Below are 22,631 nucleotides of genomic sequence, written 5' to 3' on the forward strand. Positions count from 1 at the left end.
TACATGAAATTTATCGGCTACCGATCCTCCATTTCTGAAAAAACCGTGCCGTGGGCATTTCCGAACAAGCTGGCTGCGTCACGCTGAAAGGACCAGTATAAACGCAGTTTCGGCCTTTTGGGCCTGAATAGACTGGCAAAGAAAGATACAAATTCGGCACGGCCACACTTGCCATGCAGAGCAGAGCAGAGGAGCAGTGGCAGATTGCAATGCTTGTCACGATCCATGTCGGCATGGCGCATTGGCGCCACAAACTTTGTCTTCTGCAGATAGTGGTGATAGAATTCAGCAAGGTGCAAAAATTCTTTGTTCTATGAATGCTATGTTGCGCTGTTAGACCTATGGACTTTAGTGGACGTGAACCGAAAGTGCCCAAGAACTGTAACTGATTAGCAATCATGCTTTTTCAAGCCAGCACAAACGGCAGCACCGTGCGCGATTAATCCCCAAATTCCGGTGAATTTGGTGATCGGTTATGTTCATGAGAAATGTGTTGTTCACTGATTCTCTTTTTCGACGGTAGTCTTGTACTAGTGCGTCCTTGTCTGTCTCGGCACGGTGCATGGAGCAGGCAGCCCGCATCAGCGGGATTCACTTTGATTCAGTAGAGCTCTTAAAGTTAAGAGTTTAAGTAGTCTGCAGTTCCGAGTTTCATTAGCTTGCAATTTAGTGCCTCATATATCAACAAATCTCTACCTCCTAGAATATACATCTTGTCATACAAAATTTATTGGCCCTAATCTGCAGCCGAGGGCACTTCAGCTGAATGACTGAATCATTAGTAAAAGAATAGATTGGAACAAAAATGATATGCCATGGGATATGTAAACCCTGTGATTCTAACGTCTATCAACTTCAATCCGTCAAATCTCGGCACTTCGGTAGTAACATCTGTCCCCATCCAGCGGTTCAGGTCAGTCTTTTTCCACGGGATCGAAAACCCGGCGAGCTTGAGTTTTCTAGTTCAAAATCAAGGAGCCTGATTCTGTAGCCAAGAAGAAGAATGAGGTGGACTCTCATTTGTCCTGTTAGTTTCAAACCGAGAAAACCTTCGCAATCTGTTGACCTTCAGTCGGATTGAAGGCACCTTTCGAGCGATGGTCTTCCAGATCATCTGGACAGCATCATCGGTCTGAGATGGATACTGGTACTCAAAGTGCTTTTCTACTTCCTTCAACCAGTTCCACATGAGCGTCCACTCTTCTCGGCTGATCCCCCTGATCAGGTTCATTAGGAATCCCTTCTTGACCGCGTCCGCACCACGGACTATGATGCTGAACTTGGAGTAGACGAGGACGTCCTCGAACGGGAGCTCAATCTCGTCACTGATGATGACCGGAACACAGTGGCTGACTATTGAGTCGAAAAGGCGATTGGAGGATGGCGTGTCGCCTGCAATGTTGAGGCAGAACTTGGAAGCCCGCATCCCCTGCGTTGCCTGCTCAATCCCGTTACCAGCCACGCTTCCAAATGAGAAATGCACATCTTTCTCGTCTTTCAGAAGGTAATACAGCTCCTGCCTGATGGATCCACCCTGCAACATTGTTCAGTGAAAATGTAAGCAGAATAGCACAATGTTTATGTGAATTGTTATATATTTTCCTCAGTTCATCTATTGCAAGAACCTCACGTCTTGGGCCAACAAATAGTGGCATCTTTGCAGATTAATAAATTGCTATGTTGATTCCAATTCGTAAAGCAACAATCAATTTCTAACAGTGGCATCTTTACTGCCCAGAACTAGTGCAACTTGAGGATAGTGGCACACGGAGGGGAAGGGCCATGCCAGCCATTCCTAGGTGCTGCGGAATGAAAAGGAGTGTCCATGTCACATGGCAAATATTCTCAATTCTTTTGGGGAAAGAACACATGGGCAACAATGTCGTTTAAGCAAAAGAGGCATGGTGAGATTATTAAATTAGAAGCGACTAATCCAACAAAGATTCAATTTCATGATGAGTAAGTCGCAAGGTACTCACATCCTTCCTGTAGATGGCGCCTTGGAAGTAGAGCAGCGTCGGGCGATCGTCGTACCCGGCGGTGTCATTGGCGAAGTTGTCGACGACGTGCCGGTAGGGCGCGATGACGTCCTTGTCGAGGTTGGCGACGCTGGGCGGGTACCTCCCGAAGTCGCAGAGCACGAAGACGCAGGGCCAGAGCCTGTAGCGCGCGTCGAGCATCCCGTTGGGGTGGTGCGCGAGCACGACGTGGTCCCGGCCGCCGGTCCTCCGCCACTCGGGGCGCGCGGCGAGGAACTCGAGGAGCCTCCGCTGCAGCGCGCGGTCCTCGCTGTCCCGCGCGGGCGGCACGACCCGGGAGTGCCGGTTGAAGCTGAGGGAGGCGAAGAAGGGCACGAAGACGACGTCGGCGTCGGCGTGCCGGCGCACCCGCACGGCGGCGCAGGGCGTGGGCGCGCCCTGCTCGGAGGCGAGGAGATCGAGCGTGAGCCAGTACTCGATGCTGTGCTGCAGGTTGAGGCCCCCCGGGTACTCCGGCACGGCGCCCCTGACGTCGGGCCACACGCCGCCGCCGAAGCCGGGGGGCTTCCAGTCGAGCAGGCCGAAGTGGAACTCGGGGGGCAGGTCGTACATGTACACCCGCAGCAGCGCCCGGGCCGGGTCGCATTTCGTCCCGAGGCCCGGGAGCCGCCCGCCGGCGCCGAGGCGGAGGCCCTGGTAGGCGCGGGCGGCGGCGGCGGAGTCGAGGAGGAGGTACCAGGACGCGAAGAAGAGCGCGGCGGCGAGCGCGAAGAGCCAGGCGAGCGGGCTCCGGCAGGGCGCGGCGCCGGCGGCGGCCATGGCGCTAGCAGTGGTGGCGCGGGCGGGGCGCGGCGGCCATGGCCGGGAGGGATCTGGGGATCTGAGGGAATGCGCGGGCCGTCGCGGCGCGGTGGCTGCGGCCGCCTGGGCTGGTCTCGGTGGGTGAGGCCTGAGGGGCTCCCGTCCCGATCGAGGCGGTCGGATCTGGGGTTGAAGTGAACTTGTTCAACCAGGAAAATGACAAGCGGTTGGTTTGGGTTGGGCCGGGAACTGCCGCTGCTGGGGTGGGTGGGTGCGGTGCGGGCGGTGGGAGTGGGATGGCACGCGCGGTCGGTGGGTGCTCGTGACTACGGACCAGCCGGGCGCTATCCAAATCCACGGCATCCCAGCTCGCAAGCGCTCACGGCCTGCGCCGCCGTGCCATGTAAGCAAATTTCAACTTAGTTGGAGAGAAAAAAATTTAATTTTTAGGGCTAAAATTCCAATTTCGTGCGGTGCTTAGATGAAAATTTGTTCAACCAAAATTAAAAAGGTGACTGTGTTTTTTTAAAAAAAATTGGTATTGCTTCTTTAGGTGTCATGAAAAGGCTCAAATATTGTTTTCACGCATTCAAAATATAAACAACTTCCATGCTTAAATGTATGTAGAAAAATAATAATGGTCATTTTATATGTTAAGCTTGTGGAAATACACTTTTTGATTTAGCAAATTTATCGCACGTTCTCTTACATGTGTGAAAATATTTCTCTCTGCTGTGTAACCGAAAGAAACAAGAACTTTTTGAAAGAGATTCTAGTCTTGTACCTCTGTGGTAGTCTTGGGATACAATAGCTAGTTATCACATACGTACCCCCCCTCTAGAAGATATCACATCTTAAGATGATGGAATCATGATATAAATTTCTCTTGATATTTGGATACATCATTCGGCATATTTTACGTATAAGAAAATAATACATCTCGTGGAGAATTTCAAGGTAGTTCTTCACTTCATCTCTATTGTGTACAAGCATAGCGCGGCACAACCATGTATCAATTGTGCCACCACCCTATCTTTTTTAGGAGAAAATCCCAATTACATACTCAAATTATCGCAGAAGTTCATTTTCCAACCTTCAATTACAAAACCGGATAACATAAACCATCCAACTATCGAAACCGGACAAATTTGATCGTGGTTTTCAAGGTGGGTTTGCTAAAAAAATAAAACTAATTCATTCTAAATTAGAAAAATATAAAATGAATACTATTTTTTTCTAAAAATGTAACCTATCTATTATTACTCTATTTGAATCTTAGTTATTCAAAAATAATAGACATAACTCTAAGAAACCAAATATTATAAAATATCATGTCAATACATAGGTTACATTTTTAGAAAACAAATTATGCATATTTCATAATTTTTTTGATTTAAATTGAATTGCTTATGATTTTTAGTGGGGCGATTTAAATCAGATCATGCTGAATATGTACAAACTTGAAGAATTGTTGCGCCATCTATGATCAAAGGTACGATCAAATGGAGATCAAATCCTGACAGCTACACTGCAGGCCATCACTCACGCTAGTTCTTGTCTAAGTTTTCAGGTTGCCACGCCAAAATCAGCAGTATTGCCAGATTTTCGTTGAAAAGCAAGATCCCCCACCAGCCAATCGCAAATGATACAACTTGTGCTGACTAAGATTTAAGGACAGAAGCAGGTTGGCAGTTATAGGCACATGCAAGACAAAGAATTAGTATTTTGCAGAACTGAATTTGCATAGATAGTAGATACATCTCGTCGAAGCTACTCTGTCTTTTCAATTCACGTACAAACTCGACCATTCTACATTCATATCTAGAAGAAATACTTATCCATGGAAAAGGGAAACTAAAAAGATTCTAAAGGTTAAAAAAACAGGTTCATGTTTCTTTAGTAGTAGATCCTTCAAAGTTTCCTGCACGGGGCGCTAGCGGCAGTGTCGTTCAACTACGCCTATAAACTGCGGAACTGCCTGAGGGTGAACAATCTGACTACATCACTAGAACAAGACCTGACACTTCAGAAGTTCAGATTCCTCTTAGCATATCCAAACGTAGTACTGGTTCTTCTTTATGATTGAAAGATGGAGAAGCTTTCAGTCCATCCTGCCATGGTGCCGAACCCTTCAAGTTTCGGCGCCTCCTCCACCAACAGCTTCGACCGCTGGTCCCCAATTGCGCCGTATGGATTCGGCTTCTTCGTCGGCACCTTGATCTCCAAATCCATGCTCTGGGTTGCAGTCGTGGCGACGAGGTTTCCCGGCGCACAGACGACACGCTGCGGCGCTGGCTTGCAAGGAGGAGGAGGGCGGAACACCACGGGGCACGCGAAGGTGTCGATCAGGACAAGGACGCGCGCGCCGCCGCGGACGATGCGCTGGTCGTCGCAGGCGGCCGCCACGTGCGCGCAAATCTCATCCCGTGCCGCGGCCACGGCGCCGCGGTCGAACGGGTGCGCCACCAGCGGGAGCACCTCGTCCGCGAGAGCTCGCCCCACGCTCTCCGGCAAGCGCAGCCTGCGCGACGGGCGCCTCCGGAGGGCGATGTCCTGGGCGACCTTCTCGGCGATCCGGGTGCCGCCGCCGGGGCCGACGACCGGGAAGTGCCTGCGGATGACGATTCGCACGTCGGCGGACATCGCCGGGGGCGATCCTGTCGAGCGCCGCGGCGCGACGACGGCGCCGGCTCCGCGCCGAAGGTGGTGGCCAGCTGTAGGCGGCTGGAGAGACGAACCGCCGGAACGCCGCGGGGAAGACGATGATCCATCTCGCGAGCTCTCTAGCTGCTGTTTTGCTTGAATGGATGGGGTCGGCGGATGATAACAGGGGGGAGCGGAGGAGATCGATGAGGAATCAACGCCCGACGATCAGATTTATGTGGCCGGACGTCCTTCTTCGACTCGGAGACCAATTCCGACTCGCGGTACCGGCAGTAGGAGTGCACCATTGGCGAATGGCGATTCGGATTCTGGTATTTGCCTCGGAAGTCGGAACATGCCGTTTGCGTGATGGCCGCCTCTGCTCGTGGTCCCTTGCTCCCTGCAGCTGCAAGCGCACGAACGGAACGGACATGGCGGCTGGGTGGCGTTGCTGTCGGGAGGGTGAGTTCTTCGAGCCAAACCGGGGATGCAGCTCGTCGGCGGCGAGTGCGAATCGTATGCGGGAGCGGGACTCGGCAAACGGTGGCTGGCCACCGCGGCATCGTCTGTGGCGGACGCGCTGGTGCGGCCGAGTGCGAGCGGATGCAGTGCCAGGCGCGCCTGATACGAGACAAGGAGCGGAGTGTCACAACCCTTGACACCTGTGGCTAGTGAGTAATCGTATGTTGAGTTTGGGCTGTAAGGTCATGTGACCTGGATGTTGGGCTGGAGCCCATGTAAGAATGGTGAATCCTACCCGGTTGGGCCGGGACTCTGTACGTATAATAACCAGCGTCATCTGACGGTGGAGACAAGAAAGAAGTAACCGAAATCATTCCTGCCTTGTTGCTGTTCTTCTCCCTGCTAGCTTATTCCCATTCTGATTCTACTCCGATTTACCCTTCCTAGCTCATTTGGATCGAGCAGGACCGTAACACGGAGCTGCACGCCGGGCTGGAGGAGGTACCCCATTGACGACGGGTTCTTTTACATATTTATATTATAAGAAAGGTGACTCGCTGATTTAGCACTCTTAAACGAGCTCCTATAAATTTAGTATTACTGTAGCTGAAAATCTTACGTTTTTACCATTTTTGCCTACGTGGCAGGACACGGCGACAGACCACGTTGGCGCCCGGTCAGCAAGGCGAGGCGAAATGTCATTTTCTGCCCCTGATCTCCTCCTCCCTTCTTCTCCGACAGCTGGGTCCTGCAGCTTCTCTCGCTTCCAGGTGGGTCCCAGTCGTCAGCATCGTCTTCCACCTCCGATGCCTGCCCCGTTCGTCCCCCAGGCCACCGGCACCGCCGAGGCCGAGGGCACCCACAGCCAGACCAGGCACGCCGCTGGGCTCGCCTGCGGCCAAGGCCATCCGCACCGGCCGCTAGGGCCGAGCTCGCTTGTGGCCTGGCCACCCCTTTCGCTCTCTGCTCTCACCCTCTCACTCCGAGCGCGCTCTGCTCCGGCCTCCAGCGAGCTCCAATCTGCTAGAGCTCTCATCACGTGCATGTCTTCCAATCTTTAAGCTGTTGTTGCTAGCGTTGAATCAACGGGATGTATACAGATGAAGATGAACTTTCAATTCGTATGCTAGGGAAGCAACGAGCCGTGGAGGCCGCCGTGCGTGGGGACGAGGCGGTGCGCGGACGGGAGGAGAAGGCTGCCGCCGACGGAGGCGGAGCAGGCGGCACGCGGCCCGGCGAAGCAGGCCATCCCCTTCTCTCTCCTCCCCGACGGCTGCGCCGGTACCTGTGCCCGTGGCCGAGCTCGCCGCAGCAGTCCTCGCGGCCGTGGGCAAGCTCGCCGCCGCCGGTGAGCCGTGGGCACCTTTCCCCCTCCGTCCACCCGTCCCTCTCTCCCCGTACGGCGGCCTTCTCCGGCGCCGGCCGCCTCGATCCACCTGGTCGGCGAGCCGCGGAGTCACCTCCCTCCGCCAGCGACCCGCGGCCGCGCGCGGGGCGGAGCACGGCCATGGCGTGGAGCTGCACAAGGACACCACGGAGGTATAGCCCGTGCACCACGAGGGGCTCAAGGCCGCCGGCGGGGAGAGGGCAGGCCCCGAGGGGCGGCGCGTCCGGGTCGGCCGCGGCCGTGGCCGCCTCCGCGGCTGGCGGCGCCAGCGGGAGCAGAGCCGTCATGTTCGTTCGCACGGACCAGCCAGAGGTGGAAGACAAATCTGACGTGTGGAGCCCACCTGGCAGTGTGAGAAGCTGCGGGGCCCAGCTGTCGGAGAGGGAGAAAAGAGGAGAGATCAGGAGTAGAAAAGACATTTCGCCTCGTCTTGCTGACCGTGCGCTAACGTGGTCTGCCGCCGTGTCCTGCCACGTAGGCAAAAATGGTAAAAATGTAAGATTTCCAGCTACAGTAGTACTAAATCTGTAGGAGTCTGTTTAAGAGTGCTAAACCAGCGAGTCACCTTTCTTATAATGGTAAATTTGTAAAAAACCCATTGACGACCGGGTGAGCTATGGGCTTATGGCCGTGCAGGTGCAGAGTGCAGGCGCGGGAGGCGGGGCCGGGGACACGGAGTCGCGGACGCTTTGTTCAAGTCGCCGTTGACCGGTTTGATTGGTTCTGGTATGGTTCACACCCGATTTCACCCCACCTCCGCCCGCAAGGCCGCAAGGTGTTCGTTCGTTTACCCGAGCGGAGCGGAGCTGGCTGCTGGTACCCTCCTTTCCGCGCCTCCTCACCGCCGTCGCCATTGCCAAGAATCTTCCGGGAAGCAGGCAGTGAACTTCCCACCTATTCCTGAGTTAATAACCCGCGGCCACTCTACAAGAAGCGAGCTTTCCTTTCGTTTTGCCCCCTTCCCATTCCAAGTCAACCCCCTTCTTGTCTCACGGCACCCACTCCTCGTCCATGGATCGGCTCAAGGACCTGCTGGGGGATCGACCGCTAAAGGGCATCTTCACCGCGCTCGGCCTGCCGGAGAAGATTGGCGGCGCGGTCCTCGACGTCCTGTGCTCCCGTGGGGCCCGCCTGTGGAACGTCGAGGAGGAGGCCGACAAGCTGCGCCGCACCAAGGAGCGCATCCGCGCCGTGCTGGAGGACGCAGAACAGCGCCGCTTCATCGACCATGACTCCGTCAAGCTCTGGCTCCGGGAGCTCCGGGCCGCCGCCTTCGACGTTGACGCCCTGCTCGACCGCCTGCGCACCATCACGGCCGCGTCCAGGCTGGCGGCCGCCGAGCACTCGCGGAAGCGGAAGCGGCCGTGGCCAAGCTTCGAGCTCGGCCCGTGGCGGCGGTGGGAGTTGGATGAGAAGATCGCCAATATCAACGAACGCCTGGACAATATCAACAGGGACAGGAAAAGGTACAGGTTGCTGGCCGGGGACGGGAGGAGGACTGCGGCTCCGCCGACGCAGCGCCCACGGTTCCTTGAAGCTGCCGCACATCGCGACGAGAGGCCCATTGGCCGCAACGAGGAGAAGGAGCAGATCGTCCGTGCTCTGGTTTCTGACAATGCAGGCGTCGACCTCCCTGTGGTTTCCATTTGGGGAACGGCAGGCATTGGGAAGACAGCACTGGCACGGTTAGTCCACAACGATCCTGAGGTAGAAAACTTCTTCACTGACAGGATTTGGGTTTGGTTACCAGATACGTGTGATGTGAGGACTGCCACCAAGATGATCATAGAAGCTGTGACCAGTAAAAAATGTGAGCTTCTAAGCTTGGATATATTGCAGCAAAGGCTGCACGACCACCTGCGCAAAAAGCGGTTCTTGTTGGTGATTGATAACCTTTGGGCAGATGGATTTCAGTTCTGGGAATTTCTGAGGCCCTCGCTGACCGCTGGAGAGAAAGGAAGCAAGGTTCTGATCACTACTCAACACGAAAGAGTGTCTAGGATGAATTCCACCATTCTAAGCATCCCTTTAAAGCCCTTGGAAGATGAAGAATGCTGGCAAATCCTCAAAGTCTATGCATTGTCAGGGTGGAGTAGCAGAGATCAGCTTGATCTGGAGTCCATTGGGCGGAGCATTGCTGCAAACTGCCAAGGCTCCCCGTTAGCTGCTAAGTCTCTTGGGGTGCTTTTGTCCGACACTCATGGAGACAGAGAACAGTGGGAAAGCATACTAAGTGAAATGCGGATTCTTGAAGGTGACAAAAGCACAAACAATATCTTACCAAGTTTGCAGATAAGTTATCAACACTTGCCATATCATCTCAAACAGTGTTTTGCCTTTTGTTCTGTACTTCCTCTTGGTGCTGAGTTTGAGAAGGATGAACTGGTTAGACTCTGGATCGCCGATGGTCTTGTTAAGAGCAGTGGAAGGAGAAGAGTTGAGATGGAAGCGGGAAGATGCTTTGATGAGCTCCTATGGAGATCATTCTTTGAAACTTCTGACACCTTCCCTATACGAAAGTTTAGGGTGCCAAGTTTGATGCTTGAGCTAGCACAACTTGTTTCGAAACATGAATCTTTAACTCTCGGCCCTGACAATTCACATATCGCTGAACGTCCTGAATGGATTCGTTATGCAACTATCTTGTGCCCAAAAGATGGGCCTCTTGCATTCGACACGATTTATCACTATGAAAATTCTAGGCTCTTGAAATTATCCCCCAAGATGAAACTACCCTCAAATCAGGTTCCACCAGAACTTTTCTCAAAGCTGACTTGTCTGCGTGCACTAGACCTGAGTTACACTGAGCTAGATCTCCTACCGGATTCTATTGGTTTCTGTATACACCTCAGATACCTCAACCTTCGGAATACTCTGATAAAGACTCTTCCAGAAACAGTCTGCAACCTATTCAATTTGCAGACACTTGACCTCAGGGACTGCTTCTGGCTCATGGATTTGCCTGAAGGCATGAGCCGCTTAGTTAATGTGAGGCACCTCTGTTTACATCTTGATTGGGATAGAGTTACTGCTTTCAGATCAATGCCAAGCGGCTTTGACAAGTTACTGTCACTTCAGACTCTTTCTAGATTTGTTACAGTCTCCAAAGATGGAGGTAAATGCAACATTGCTGAGTTAAAGAATTTGAAGATCCGTGGAGAGCTTTGTATTCTTAATTTGGAAGCTGCCACACATAGTGGTGCCAGGGAGGCCAATTTGAGTGGGAAAGAGTACTTGCACAAATTGATGCTGAAATGGAGTGATAACACCTGCAAGGATGAGCAGCAGCTGGACGTAGAGAATAGTGAGAGAGTCCTTGAGGCACTCTGTGCACATAGCAGCCTCAAGCATCTACGCATTGACAACTACCCTGGAAGAAAACTCCCCTCTTGGGTAGAGAAGCTCTCATCTCTGGACACTCTTGAGATATTTTCTTGCCCCAGGCTCACTCAATTTTCCGTGGAGGCGCTGCGGTCTCTCCGAAATTTCAGGATTCGTCAATGTGCTGATCTTGCAGTTCTTCCCAGAGGCTTATGCAGCCTGGAGTCCCTTGATTGTCTGGAAATCCATGGTACTTCAAATCTGAGAATAAGTGCAGTCGACATATTGCCAAGAAACATCTCTCAGCTGACTGTAAGTGGATGCTACACCCTGGAGGAATGGTGCCGGCAAGAAGGTGCTGAGAGAGTGCAGCAAATTCGTGATACAAGGATTCAATTTAGTATTTGATGTGACACATAATGGTGACCAATCCTCTTCACATTGTTGTAGCTGGTTTGTTTCTTTTGAACTAGTACTAATTTCGGTTCTAACTGTCAATGTTGTCATTACAGTTTTCTTTTGTTCTGTAAATAATTTTTGATGTTTATCTATGGATTTACATGCGTCATTACCCTTTGATGTGTCTCTGAATCCTTGTGTTAATTTTTTTTCTTCACAAGCTCAGTTGCAGACCACCCTTTACTGTTGCAGCTTCCGATTTGTTGCTGCGAGATATATCTGTAAAGGGCACCCCATTCGAATAACATATAAACTCCCCATTCGAATATACTTTTATGATAAATATGTGGAGCATTAGATTTTATCTGATGGCACTGTGCTACTGAAATTGATTGTGAATACAGAATATGATTCGTTTGTCATGTATATGATGTGCCTGACAACATATTGGTTCTGAATCCTCTCCCCCCCCCCCCCCCCCGAATGTATTGGATCCATGAATATGGCACCTCCTCATGAATTGGTAATGTGTCCACATCATTTCTTATCAGGTAATTTGGATTGTCATTACTCATTAGCATCTAGTACTCTTGAAAGATGCAGTAAAGCATAGTATGTATGTTATCAGGCAATTTGGTCTGCTGCTTGTTTCATTTCAGATCTGGTTCATTGGTGGGGGAGTTTTGTAGCATCAGCGGCATCAGCCAGTCGGGCTCGGGCATCGGAGCTACAATGTATGGTCTGCATTCTTTTTCTCCTATCCAAACTTGAGAATCAAATGTAGAGAAAAAAAGCTGGAATCCAATGATACTGCAAAAGCCTTTTCTGCTGGCTGCCTGTGCAAACAATTGCCTCTCGGTGGACCATCTACTTGCAGGAAGCATGTACTATTGAGCTTCACAGACCTCTTTAGCTGGCTACAAGAATCCTCTCTGCGCTGAGTGCTGACTGTTGCGGTTGCAGGTCTTGCACATATATCCTGTCCTCAGTCCTCAGTCCTCCCTCCTCTGTTAACATGTGTATTGTGTACACCCGTTGGCAATGGCAATTGAATGAGCATTCCGTTGCCTTTTCCTCGGAAAGGGGAGATAATCGCGCAAACGAAGAAGAATGCAAGGCCCAAGGACGTGTATGTTACAGACGTAGGAGCCCACTTGGGAGACGCACCCAGGCAGGCATCATGCGAAGCCCATCGCTGAGGGAGGACGAAAGAGCCCAACACCGTGAGTCCGACCGTCAGGCCGCGGCGGGATGTCGGATTCGGCGGTTTTTTATTTTTTTATTTTTTATTTTCGTTTTCGAAATTTAAAAAAAATACCCCGGCCGCCCCGCTGCCGGGACCTGGTCGCCCCGCTGCGGGGCGGCAGGGGTTTTTGTGCAAAAACTTTTACAAAAATATTTGCACATAAGTCCCTAGGGGCGGTCGCCCGGCAGAGGGGCGGCCGGCCCTGGCCGCCCGGCTGCAGGGCGACCGGCTGCAGGCGTTCTAGACCGTAGGCGACGAGACGGACACGTACTCTAGACCGTAGGCGACGAGACTGACACGTACTCCATTACATGACGACCGTTATATAGTACACGTACGCGTGTGTAAATGAAGCTCTGCTGGGGGGTGTCAGATCATCGGTCATAGACTCGTATAGACAAGCAGATGCAGCATGCATTAGCTCTGAACTGTTGGTTGCCTGCTGGTCCTGGTCGATCGGCTCGTGGAATGATCCATTGATGATGCTAGAGCCAAGTCTCGGGTTGTCCGCCGATTCCTATCACCGCATGCATGCCGGCGACGGCGAGGATGCTTTTGCTTTACCACTTGTCTCTCCCGACCAGGGTTAACCATTTCGTTTTCCGGTCAAATCCCGGTGTTTAGCGGAAACGGAATTCCGTTCCGAAATTTCGGTAAATTTCGGCGAATTTCGTTGAATTTCGGTCGAAATTTGTTAAATTTTGAATTTGAAAACGAAATATACCGAAAAATACCGAAATTTCGGATCCCGGTAACTAGCGGAAACGAAAAATTTTCCGAAATTTCGACGAAATTTCGCCGAAATGGTTAACCCTGCTCCCGACTCAAGCTGGTAATGGTCTGTAATCCAAATTAAATCCAAACCGCACCATTTTTTTAATCACATCAACTCAAACCACCTCGAACCAACCCATGACGTGCCAAAACCAAACTAAACCGAACCGCCTGCAAATTCAAAACCGTTTCCAACCGCATCACGTGGCAAGCTTTCTATTGTACAAACCCAAAACACCATTAAATAAATCGGCAACCACAATGTTGTATGCCCATGAGTGTTCGTCTGCTGCCAACACAATGCCGCGATGGCTAATTTACCTTGCGCAACCACAATGATTATCAAACCAAGCCAAACCGTTTTATTTGTGAAACCAAACCAAACCGCACTGAGAGCTGAAGTAACCAGTTTCCCACCTAACTGAAGTAGGACCAAAGCAAAATCCAAACCGTTGTGCCCGGTTTCCACCCAAACCGTTAGCAGGTTGACTCCCGACGTGATGGAGTACGTATTCGGCGGCCGGCAGGTTTACCTGCGCACACGCCACACAGTTAGCTGGCGGTGGCGGCGGATCGGAAGTGCAACGATGTAGGCAACAACTATGCATGACGGGCCACCGAACTGCGCGCGGGCTTAATACAGGCAGGACCGGCCCCAAGGACCTGCGCACAAATATTTTCACAAAAGTTTTTGCACAAAAGTCCCTGACGCCTCGCAGCGGGGCGGCCGGGGTATATTCCTGTAAATTTCGAAAACGAAAATATGTTTTTGTAAAAAACGAAAATAAAAAATAAAAAAATAAAAAAAACCGCGTCGGATTCGGATAGACGCGCGCTGAAAACAAAAAACGTGCCTGCGCAGCAGGTTCGCAGCACTCTCCGTCCCGTGTTTGTGCTGTTTCCTTTCCTTGTCGTTGAGCTGCAAGTCGCAGGTGCGACGCCAAATTGTCGGCTCTGCACGGCGACGCCTCGTCCATACTACGCCACAAAAAAAACCGAAGAGCTCTCCGTAGTGAAATTTAGTCGAGGAGTGGCGCGATACTACCCGGTACTGTAGCGGTGCAGGAGCACTTGCAGCTGCAGATGACGGCTCCAACGCAACGCCTCGTAGGACCAGCACATACCGACAGAAACCATCGAAGGCGGGCGATGGCGATGGCGATGGCGAGGCCCGGCTCGTCTCCTCTCCTCCCCGTGGATAACCATCCTCTGCTGTGTACGGTACGGCCGCGCCGTCGAAAACTCGAAATGGACGACGAGACTCTCCGTGGATTTGGTGGTTGGCATGCGCCGAACCCCGTGCTCTCACGCCCGCCGTGGCCGGGGGAATCCAGACGCTCCCTCGCCGCCTCGCCACGGAATATGCCGCGCGGGTGCCGGTGCCGCGGTCGGTCGCGCCCGCCCTCGGCCTCGGTCTCGGCGGGGCCTGCCGCCCCCCACCCGGAATCTCGGATCGCCCGGTGACATGTCGCGCTCGCACGCACGCGCGCACTTCCTGCACCACGCAGCACGCCACGCGGCTAGTAGTCGGCTACAGTCCCCCAAGGGCGGGCCAAGGCAAAGCGCGTCTCGCGAGTTGCAGGAGCCGGAGGCCACCGCAACCGCAACGATGGCGAGGCACCGGCGGTCCCGGCTCACCGCGCCGACGACCTCGGGACGAACCGACGACCTGATGATCCCCGTCGAACTCCGGTTCCTTTTTTTTCTTTCTTTCTTTCAAGAAACCGATCGCGCCGGCCCCCGACGCCGTCGAGTCGAGTCGAACCAGGCTGGACGCAGCGGGCGCCGACGCGGACGTCCGTCCCGTGGCCGGTGGCCGGCGTGGGTCACTCGTCGTCTTCACTCTTCAGCTCCCAAGTCTCATCTCATCTCATCTCGACCGCGCCGCAGCCCTGCCCCACTCCGGCGGGCGCTCTCCAGTCTCCCGCCGTCGCGTCGACCCGTTGCTTTCAGGCAGCCTGGTAGGCGGCCAACCCAGCCACCGCCACTTGCCCTCCCTCTTCTGGAGCCGTGCAAAATGCTTCCTCTGCTAGTGACAAACAAACCTGTGACGCTGCGACCACTGCAGCTTCGATCAAGACCCTGACCGACCCACCTCGAATTCAGAATTCGAACTGAAAGTAGCAAGATCCTAGACATTGCCAGAAACAGCCTTCCCCGTCCAGTCACAAATCCAGACGCACTGCAGGAACTGCTCTACCCAACTGTACACCCAGCCCGATCCAACAGTTCCAGATGCCCAGCTCACTCACGGTCGTACGCTGCACCTGGCCTGAAACTGAGGGGCTGTTTAGTTCCCAAACCAAAAAAAATTTGGATGTCACATCAACAGTTTGACCAGATGTCGGGAAGACTTTTCGGACACTAATTGAAAAATTAATTTCAGAACTCACTTGAAAACCGCGAGACGAATTTTTTGAGGCCTTTGACCGCATCATTAGCACATGTGGGTTACTGTAGCACTTTATGGCTAATCATGCACTAATTAGGCTCAAAAGATTCGTCTCGTTGTGTACATCCAAACTGTGCAATTAGTTTTGTTGTTTAACTACATTTAGTGTTCCATACATGTGTTCAAAGAGGAAGACACAAATTTCGAGGTGAAACTTTTGGGAACTAAACGCACCCTGAAAGGCTAAAACGCAGTGGCCAGCGAGGCGACGGACTCGCTTTCGGTCCCGTCGCCAGCGAGCCTCGCTCCACGTCACGCGCACCGCCACCTGCACGCCATGCCATCGCTCGCGCATCATCGCCGGCCGCCCGCGGCGAGGCATGGCTGGGTTCAGTTTGTTGGGCCCCTAGCTCACTCTCGATCTGCCTCACGCGCTCACGGGCGCCGGCTGTCACTTGCACACTCGAGAACACGCGGGGTCGGGAGGAGGAAGATGAACAGTACACAAGGATTTGGCGACGAACGCCCCGAGCGACGAATCGCTCTGTATGTTGGCCCTTTATTAAGCTAGACTCGGCCCTGAGAGTACAAAGGCTTTTATGCCCGGGGAACACACGCTCACGGAGCCACGACCTCCGCGCACCCCGACGATCGCCCACGATCTGCACGGTCCGGCCTTCTCGTCCGCACGCTGTGCATGCGTCCCTGACGACCCGACCTCTCCCTGCTTTCACGCCTAAGACTCTATCCAACATGCATGCTACGCACGACTCAGCCAGCTGCGCCCGCATGCCCACACGACCTGACTCAAACGCAAACACACGCATGCCCGTGCACCCCCGGCGCACACTCGCCGGGCATGCCGCGCTCGCCCCGCACAAGCACTAGACACACACGCACGCACTCCGCTCATCGTCAAGCTTAGTTCTAACACAGTTGATCGCGCGCTCTGGTTAGGCACGCCCAAGACAGAAGCCGGCGGCGACCGTGCGTCCTACTCCTCCGGCAGTATTTGGGGGCATCCCCCACACACGTTTTTGGTGATCGGGTGCTCTTGTTCTTTAAACCCCCATTTGGCCAGTTTGTTAGCGCCTGCTGTCGTCGAGACTCGAGACTAGTCCGAGCTTATCATTGGGGCGGCTGTTGCTGTCTCGTCGCTGTAATCTGGGCACGGAGGAGGCCTGCTCTTTCGTTCGCCAGGTTCTGAAGAATCGGAAGAAACAAACCGTCTCTGTAATAAAAGAATCAGGCGCCTAATAAGCATGTGTTTTAAGCAGCATATTTGCTTTCGGAATATTGGTTAGTTGATGAAGAGCGGTGCCCGCTTGTTCCTCCGGCTGATCCTTCCTAAGTTCCTTTCACCATCATGGCTCGGCTCGGCTCAGCAATACTCTAGACCCAAAGTAAAAGTCACTAAAGAAATTGTTTAGAGGAAGTAGAGGTTGAGCCCTGAGTGTAGATTAGCTGCATGGGGTGGCTCCGCGAAGATCAAAGGGACAATTTGACCATCTCTAAGTCACATCAGCCACCTGTTTCTGTCTCGATTATATCATGTTGCAAACATTTAGCTTACACATATCTAAAGTGTTTCTTTAGGGGGGCCCGATTAGGTAGATCTCAAGAAGGATTTGCGCCGACAGGGCCCAGATTTGGTGGCCTCAATAACTCGTATGATCACCTTAGCTTAGAACTGACTCAACTCTCCACCCTTTTTCGCCCCTGGAGTTATTCACCACAATCCATCCCCAGAACCAGGATGCCTCTTCAGAAACGGACATGATCCCAATGAACAAACCACTGACAAATTTCTCAGAAATCCCGCAGGACTCAAAACGACTCGTCTGATAATTTCGGCAGAATTCCCCGCCATGGCCTCACGGCCGGCACCACGCACGGAAGCCGATCGAAGCGCTTAGATCCGCCGCCACGGAAGCCAAACCCGCAATTGCTGTCCAGCGAGCGAGGCGTCCCCGTCGCCATCCCTATCTCCATCCCCATCTCCATCCCCATCCCCATCCCCATCCCCATCTCTTCCGTGATGTAGCAGGGGCGCGCCCGCCCCAGCACCCGGCAGCGAGCATGTGAGGAGGGCTCACAGGTCACGCTAGCTTCACAGCACAAACTGAGGATAAGATGGGGCCGTGGACGATGACAGGTGCCACCACCAAGAGAGCAATAAAGGGAGAGCAAGGCTGCTCTTGCGATCAAAGGAAGGACCATCCGGTTTCTTGATGAGCAATCAGAAGTTGAAGACATCGAAATGGTCCTGGACGGCCTAACTTTACTTAGGGTTGCCACTTCGCGTTGACCCGGCTTTGGGGAAAGCAAAGGACGAACAACAGCAACAGATCTTTTCAAAAAAAAAAACAGCAACAACATGCTTTTCTAAGCATAAGCATCTTCATGCGAAAGAAAGACACTGGTGCTAATCCTTTTTTTCCTTTGACAAAACGGTAATTGAAGCAACAGCACACGATGGATATTTCACTATTGAAGCTCTTCATTTGGTGCAGTGCAACGAAGAAAAGCATGTTATGGATCGGCGATGTTTAGGATGTATCAACGTCAAGCTCGGTGGAATTCAGGTGAAATTTCCACCAGATATGATAGAAACAAAAGTATCTGTCGGTGTTTACCGTCTTGGCAGAATTTCAAGGCATGACAGATACATGGACCGGAGAATTCCACACATGTCAAGTTGGAAAATTTCACAATTCGGCACCAACAGAGAGAGTCAGAGAAATGGCGTCCATCAAACATATGGATGCCCGAAACCTGGAGAAAATATCTAAACATGTTGTGTCGTTCATCTTGTTTTGGAGAAGAGCAGCAGTGAGGGTGCAGCTCAGGAACGAGAGCAGAGGTCTTCAGCAGAATTACTCAAGAAACACTTGATTCAGACACCAATAAATAGCGGGTACACATCACATACACAAGGAAAAGCACAAGCATTTCAACAACCAGACATATGAACAGCATTGAAGCTAACAAATTCAACTAGAAATAACATTAAGTTTTCATAAGAGGTTTATGGCTGGACGGACATACAAGTATAAATCACTTCCAAGTTCCAGCCTTCTTGCAGCTCCTGCAAAACCTATATGACAAGACCTATAGACTTGACAACTTAGGAGACGCTCCCCACATGGAAGCCAAGGAGCACCATGGGGAAATCCAAAGCTTGTAGAGAGGTTTTTAAGCCCTACAACTTTATTCTTCAGTAGTACCAATTGGGGCCATCGTTCTTCTGCTGCGCCGCGCCTGGGTAGTCGACGTTGCTAGACATGTTGAAACCAGAACCAAACCTGAACTCCGATGTGCCGGTGATGTCGGCCATTTGGCTCCCATAGGGAGTGTCGTCGCGGATGAAGAACTGCTGCTGTTCCGGTTGCTGCTGCTGCTGCTGCTGCTGCTGCCCCGGCGCCTGCTGTGGTTGCTGCATCATGCTATTGACATCATCGAACACACCGTTGCCCTGTCCAAAGAAACCATCATCCATCTGCATCCTCGGGGGCAGCGCGTTAGGCCTCTCCATGATGCTGACACTGTCGCTGCTCATGCTCTTGTTCGTCATGAAGTTGTTGTCGTACATGTTCATCAGCTCTGCGATGGACCTCTGGCCATCCATAGGCAGGCTGAAATCCAGATTGTTCAGCGCCTGGTTAGGTTGGTTGAAGGACCCCTGGAAGGTTTGTGACTGTGGAGGCGGCGGCTTGTTCTCAGAGTTCTGCGGGAGAGGATCGTTGTACTTGCAGGTGTACTGGTGGCTGTTGCGGGCGTTCCGGTCAAGGAATCCGTAGCTGTAGTCGCTGTGCGGGCACTGGACATTGTTGCAGGTGTACACGCGGTTGTTCAGCATCAGCTCTGGCTCCGCGGCGGCGGGCGCGTTCCTCTTCTGGATGAACTCAACGTCAGCAGTCTCCTCCTTCATCGGCGTCGGCATGAGGAACTTGTCGCTCAGCATAGCCGCGCCAAGGTTGAACGCGGTCGGGTCGGTGACGGCCGCCTTCTGGTTGCCGGCCTCGTCGCCCTTGCACTCGTCAACGATGTCGACGTCGTACTCGCTTGAGCTGGCGTTGAACGATATGGCGCTGGCGATGCCGCCGGCAGACGCCGGCGGGCGCGCGCCGGGGTGCAGCTTCAGGTACAGCTCCTCTTCCTGCTTGACGACCGCCAGCCAGGTGGAGATCTCCTTGGCGGTCATCTTGTCCTGGAGGCACTTGGACTGGCGGACGAGGCGGCGGATCTTCTCGATGTCCGGCGACATGTGCTTGATGACAGCGGTGAGCACGCTCACCTTCCAGGCCTTCTTGAGGTCGTGAGGCTTCTTGTAGGGGGGCGGGCCCTGGTCCTTGGGGATGCCGAGCTCCGGCCACCACTCTTCGTCGCCGGTGGGCCACCACGGCGGTGGCACGCCCTTCTCCAGCGGGTAGCGCCGCTGCGGGGGATCGCAGTGCTGCATCAGCGCCGAGAGCAGCGAGCCGAGCGTGGTGTCCTGCAGCTCCTGCAGGGAGTGCGGGCTGGCGGCACCGGAGGCGAGCTCGTTCTCGGCGCCAGGGACGGCGTTGTCAGCCTGGTACTTGGCGATGGCGGCCGGGCCGTTCCGGTCGAACCGGACCTTCTCCTTCCACCAGGCACGGAGGTTGTCGGAGGCGCCGCTCACCGGCTTGCCCTTCTCCGGGATGATCCCGTACACGAACCCCTGCGCGCGGCACACCTCCATCATCTTGAGCATGTACTTTAGGATGCCGTCCTGCGCGCGGGACATCTTCTTGCGCCGCGCCTGCTCCTGCGACTGCCTTGGCTTGGACGACCCATCGCCCCCACCACCGCCGCCAGCCGCCTGGTCCTTGCCGCGGGTCTGCTGCAGCTCCCTGAGCCGCTTCAGCTTCATGCGGTCGCGCCACATGCGGCGCTCCAGCTCCTCGATGTCCTCGACGTCGTCATCGCTGTCGTCCTCCCCGGCATCCGGGAAGCTCTCCGGCGGCGGATCGACAAGATCACCCTCTCCCATCACGCACTGGTCGCCAGACGAAGTTTGCGGCATCAGCGACCCAAAGCCGAGGTTCTTGTCGCCGTTCTGCTGCAGGAGATCCACGAAATTGTGGACGCCAGGGAACACCATGCCCTGATCCATCATCAGCCCACCTCCCATCATCGTGACCTCAACAGACACGGCAGCACCCAACCAAACTCACTCGCAGTCACAGGCAGATAGACTTTTCCTTCCTTGTCCTGGTACTTGTAGTATTCACCTGCGCAGGAGCAACAAGCAAGATGAACACGTCAACTGCTGAATGTTCAGAGTAGAATCACCGTGTTCCTATCAGTAATTAGGTGCCAAGAAGGTAAACATGTGTAACACGATTGCGTGTTAGTATTAAAAAGGTAATTAAGATGGCTGGGTGAAGCTTATTGTGGCATCTTAATTTGGTAATTACACGATTAGCAATAAGTGACTGCTTTGGCAACATAGATCTACACAGCTAGGAGACAATCATGTGGCAGGAAAAAGCAAAGCTTGCCTATTGAAGCAACAACCGGGAGGCCAAAGTTAGCAACCTAGCATGTGTTTGGTGAAACAGAACAGGGCCTTGATCTGATCAAAACAATACATGGACACTTCCCCCACAATCCTTCTTCTGAAATTGATCCGGCCAAGGCTAACAGGGACCAAATATAGGATAATCCTAATTGTTTCCACATAAATGAACAGATTACACAGCATGAAAAAGAAACAACACAAGCAAAGAATTCGAGCATGAAAACATATGCCCAGAAATAGGTCAACAAAATAGCTACTTCTCATATGGCGGTTCATAGGAAGAAGCATGTAAAGTTTTCTTCTTTTTCCCTTTTCATCACAGAGCATGTTGAAACGTATGAAGGAACGCTCTGATTGAATCACAAGGGGGAAAGAGAAAGGGATAAAAAGCAGGGGTAGAAAGCTTTTCAAATAAAATAAAATAAAATAATCATTTGTTTATGAATCCATTTATTTTTACCCAGCTACTAAGCAGGTATGGACAGTTGGGGGGCTTGGGAACAAGAACATGTACCCATGTGCTTAACAAAGGGAATCAAAGTCATCTAGAAAAAGGAAATCAAGAGGCAAAATGAAACACATCAATGATAAAACTTTTCACCTCCAAAGATTAAGAAAAAATAAAAAAAATCTTTTTTTCCTCACGAGGAACAAAGTGTTTCCATCATACCCGACTGCTACACATTTCCTAGAACAAGCTCAACCACAACCTTACAGCCTTTGACAAAGAACAAGTATTGAGATCCAAGAAAAATAAAACTCGAAACAAAAATATCATAACAGAGATGTACGAAACTCAGGTTTTTGGATGGGAACTGCAACATCATCCTAGGCGGTAGCCTTGGACTTCTACCATGGATTCAGCCGCGCCTTTTAGGCACCAGGACAAAACATCAGGAACGAGGGGAAGGATCAAAGCAGAACCCAATCAGGAATTGGCCACCGCAGGGAGTTACAGGGTCCTCACGAAAATTAAAAGAGAAAATATCTCGCGGAGAAACGCATCAGAACCCCATCAGATAATCAGCTCACCACGCTCATCGAAACCAGACACCAAAAGGAGCAGGAGAGGAAGAGGATCGCCGGAGACGAAAAGGGACCGGCCGCACGAAGCATGAACACACAGGAACAGGGGAGCAGAAAGGGGAGGGAGGGCGGGCAGGACGAACTCACCTAGCTCCTCAGTTTATCTCCCACTTGCTGCTACTATTTTCTCTGCTGCTCCAGCTTTGCCATGACCTGGGAGAGGCAAAGAGGGGAGGTGGGAGAGGAGCCGCGGCACGAGGGAGGAGAAGGAAAGGGGAGGGGGAGGAGGGCGGGGGGAGGCGGCACGAGTGGAGATAAGAACGACGGGGGCGAGCGAGGCCAAGGCCTCTGGCGCAAAGTAATACCAGGCAAGTGGGGGGCCGCTGGCTGCTGGTGGTGCTTCCCCACAACAGCGACCGCGCTTCTTTTATAATCCCCCTGTTAAACTAACTAATCATCCCTCCGCTCACGAGCCGCCACTGCGAGTCTCTGGGACGGCCGGGAGGGACGCTGCGCGGCGGTAAAAAGAAAAAAGAAAAAGAAGATCTCCCTAATCACCAGCGTGACGGCGTTTTTACCGCCAGCTCGGGTGAAAAGAGATTGGCTGTGGACTGTGGTGGTTTCGTCTCTGCCTGTGACACGTGGGGCCCGGTCGG

At 52.8% G+C, this 22,631-nt stretch overlaps 3 protein-coding genes across 3 annotated transcripts; 1 reads left to right on the forward strand and 2 right to left on the reverse strand.

Moving 5' to 3' along the window:
* Positions 1–619: 619 nt before the first annotated feature.
* LOC120688334 (probable arabinosyltransferase ARAD1) lies at positions 620–2,964 on the reverse strand. The gene is made up of 2 exons (XM_039970614.1): positions 1,980–2,964; positions 620–1,534 (listed from the first exon to the last, which is right to left on the reverse strand). The coding sequence occupies exons 1-2, from the start codon at positions 2,796–2,798 to the stop codon at positions 971–973; spliced, it is 1,383 nt and encodes a 460-aa protein (XP_039826548.1). The 5' UTR covers positions 2,799–2,964; the 3' UTR covers positions 620–970.
* A 5,319-nt stretch (positions 2,965–8,283) lies between these two features.
* Positions 8,284–11,001, forward strand: LOC120689268 (putative disease resistance protein RGA3). The gene has a single exon (XM_039971575.1). It carries the CDS (start codon positions 8,284–8,286, stop codon positions 10,999–11,001), a length of 2,718 nt encoding a protein of 905 aa, XP_039827509.1.
* Positions 11,002–18,299: 7,298 nt separating this feature from the next.
* On the reverse strand, positions 18,300–22,373 carry LOC120691463 (protein ETHYLENE-INSENSITIVE 3-like 1a). Its single transcript, XM_039974535.1, has 2 exons — positions 22,123–22,373; positions 18,300–20,659 (listed from the first exon to the last, which is right to left on the reverse strand). Exon 2 carries the CDS (start codon positions 20,560–20,562, stop codon positions 18,622–18,624), a length of 1,941 nt encoding a protein of 646 aa, XP_039830469.1. The 5' UTR covers positions 20,563–20,659; positions 22,123–22,373; the 3' UTR covers positions 18,300–18,621.
* Between the last annotated feature and the right edge of the window lie 258 nt (positions 22,374–22,631).

The sequence above is a fragment of the Panicum virgatum genome, chromosome 9N (genome assembly GCF_016808335.1).
Source record: "Panicum virgatum strain AP13 chromosome 9N, P.virgatum_v5, whole genome shotgun sequence".
Lineage (NCBI taxonomy): Eukaryota > Viridiplantae > Streptophyta > Magnoliopsida > Poales > Poaceae > Panicum > Panicum virgatum.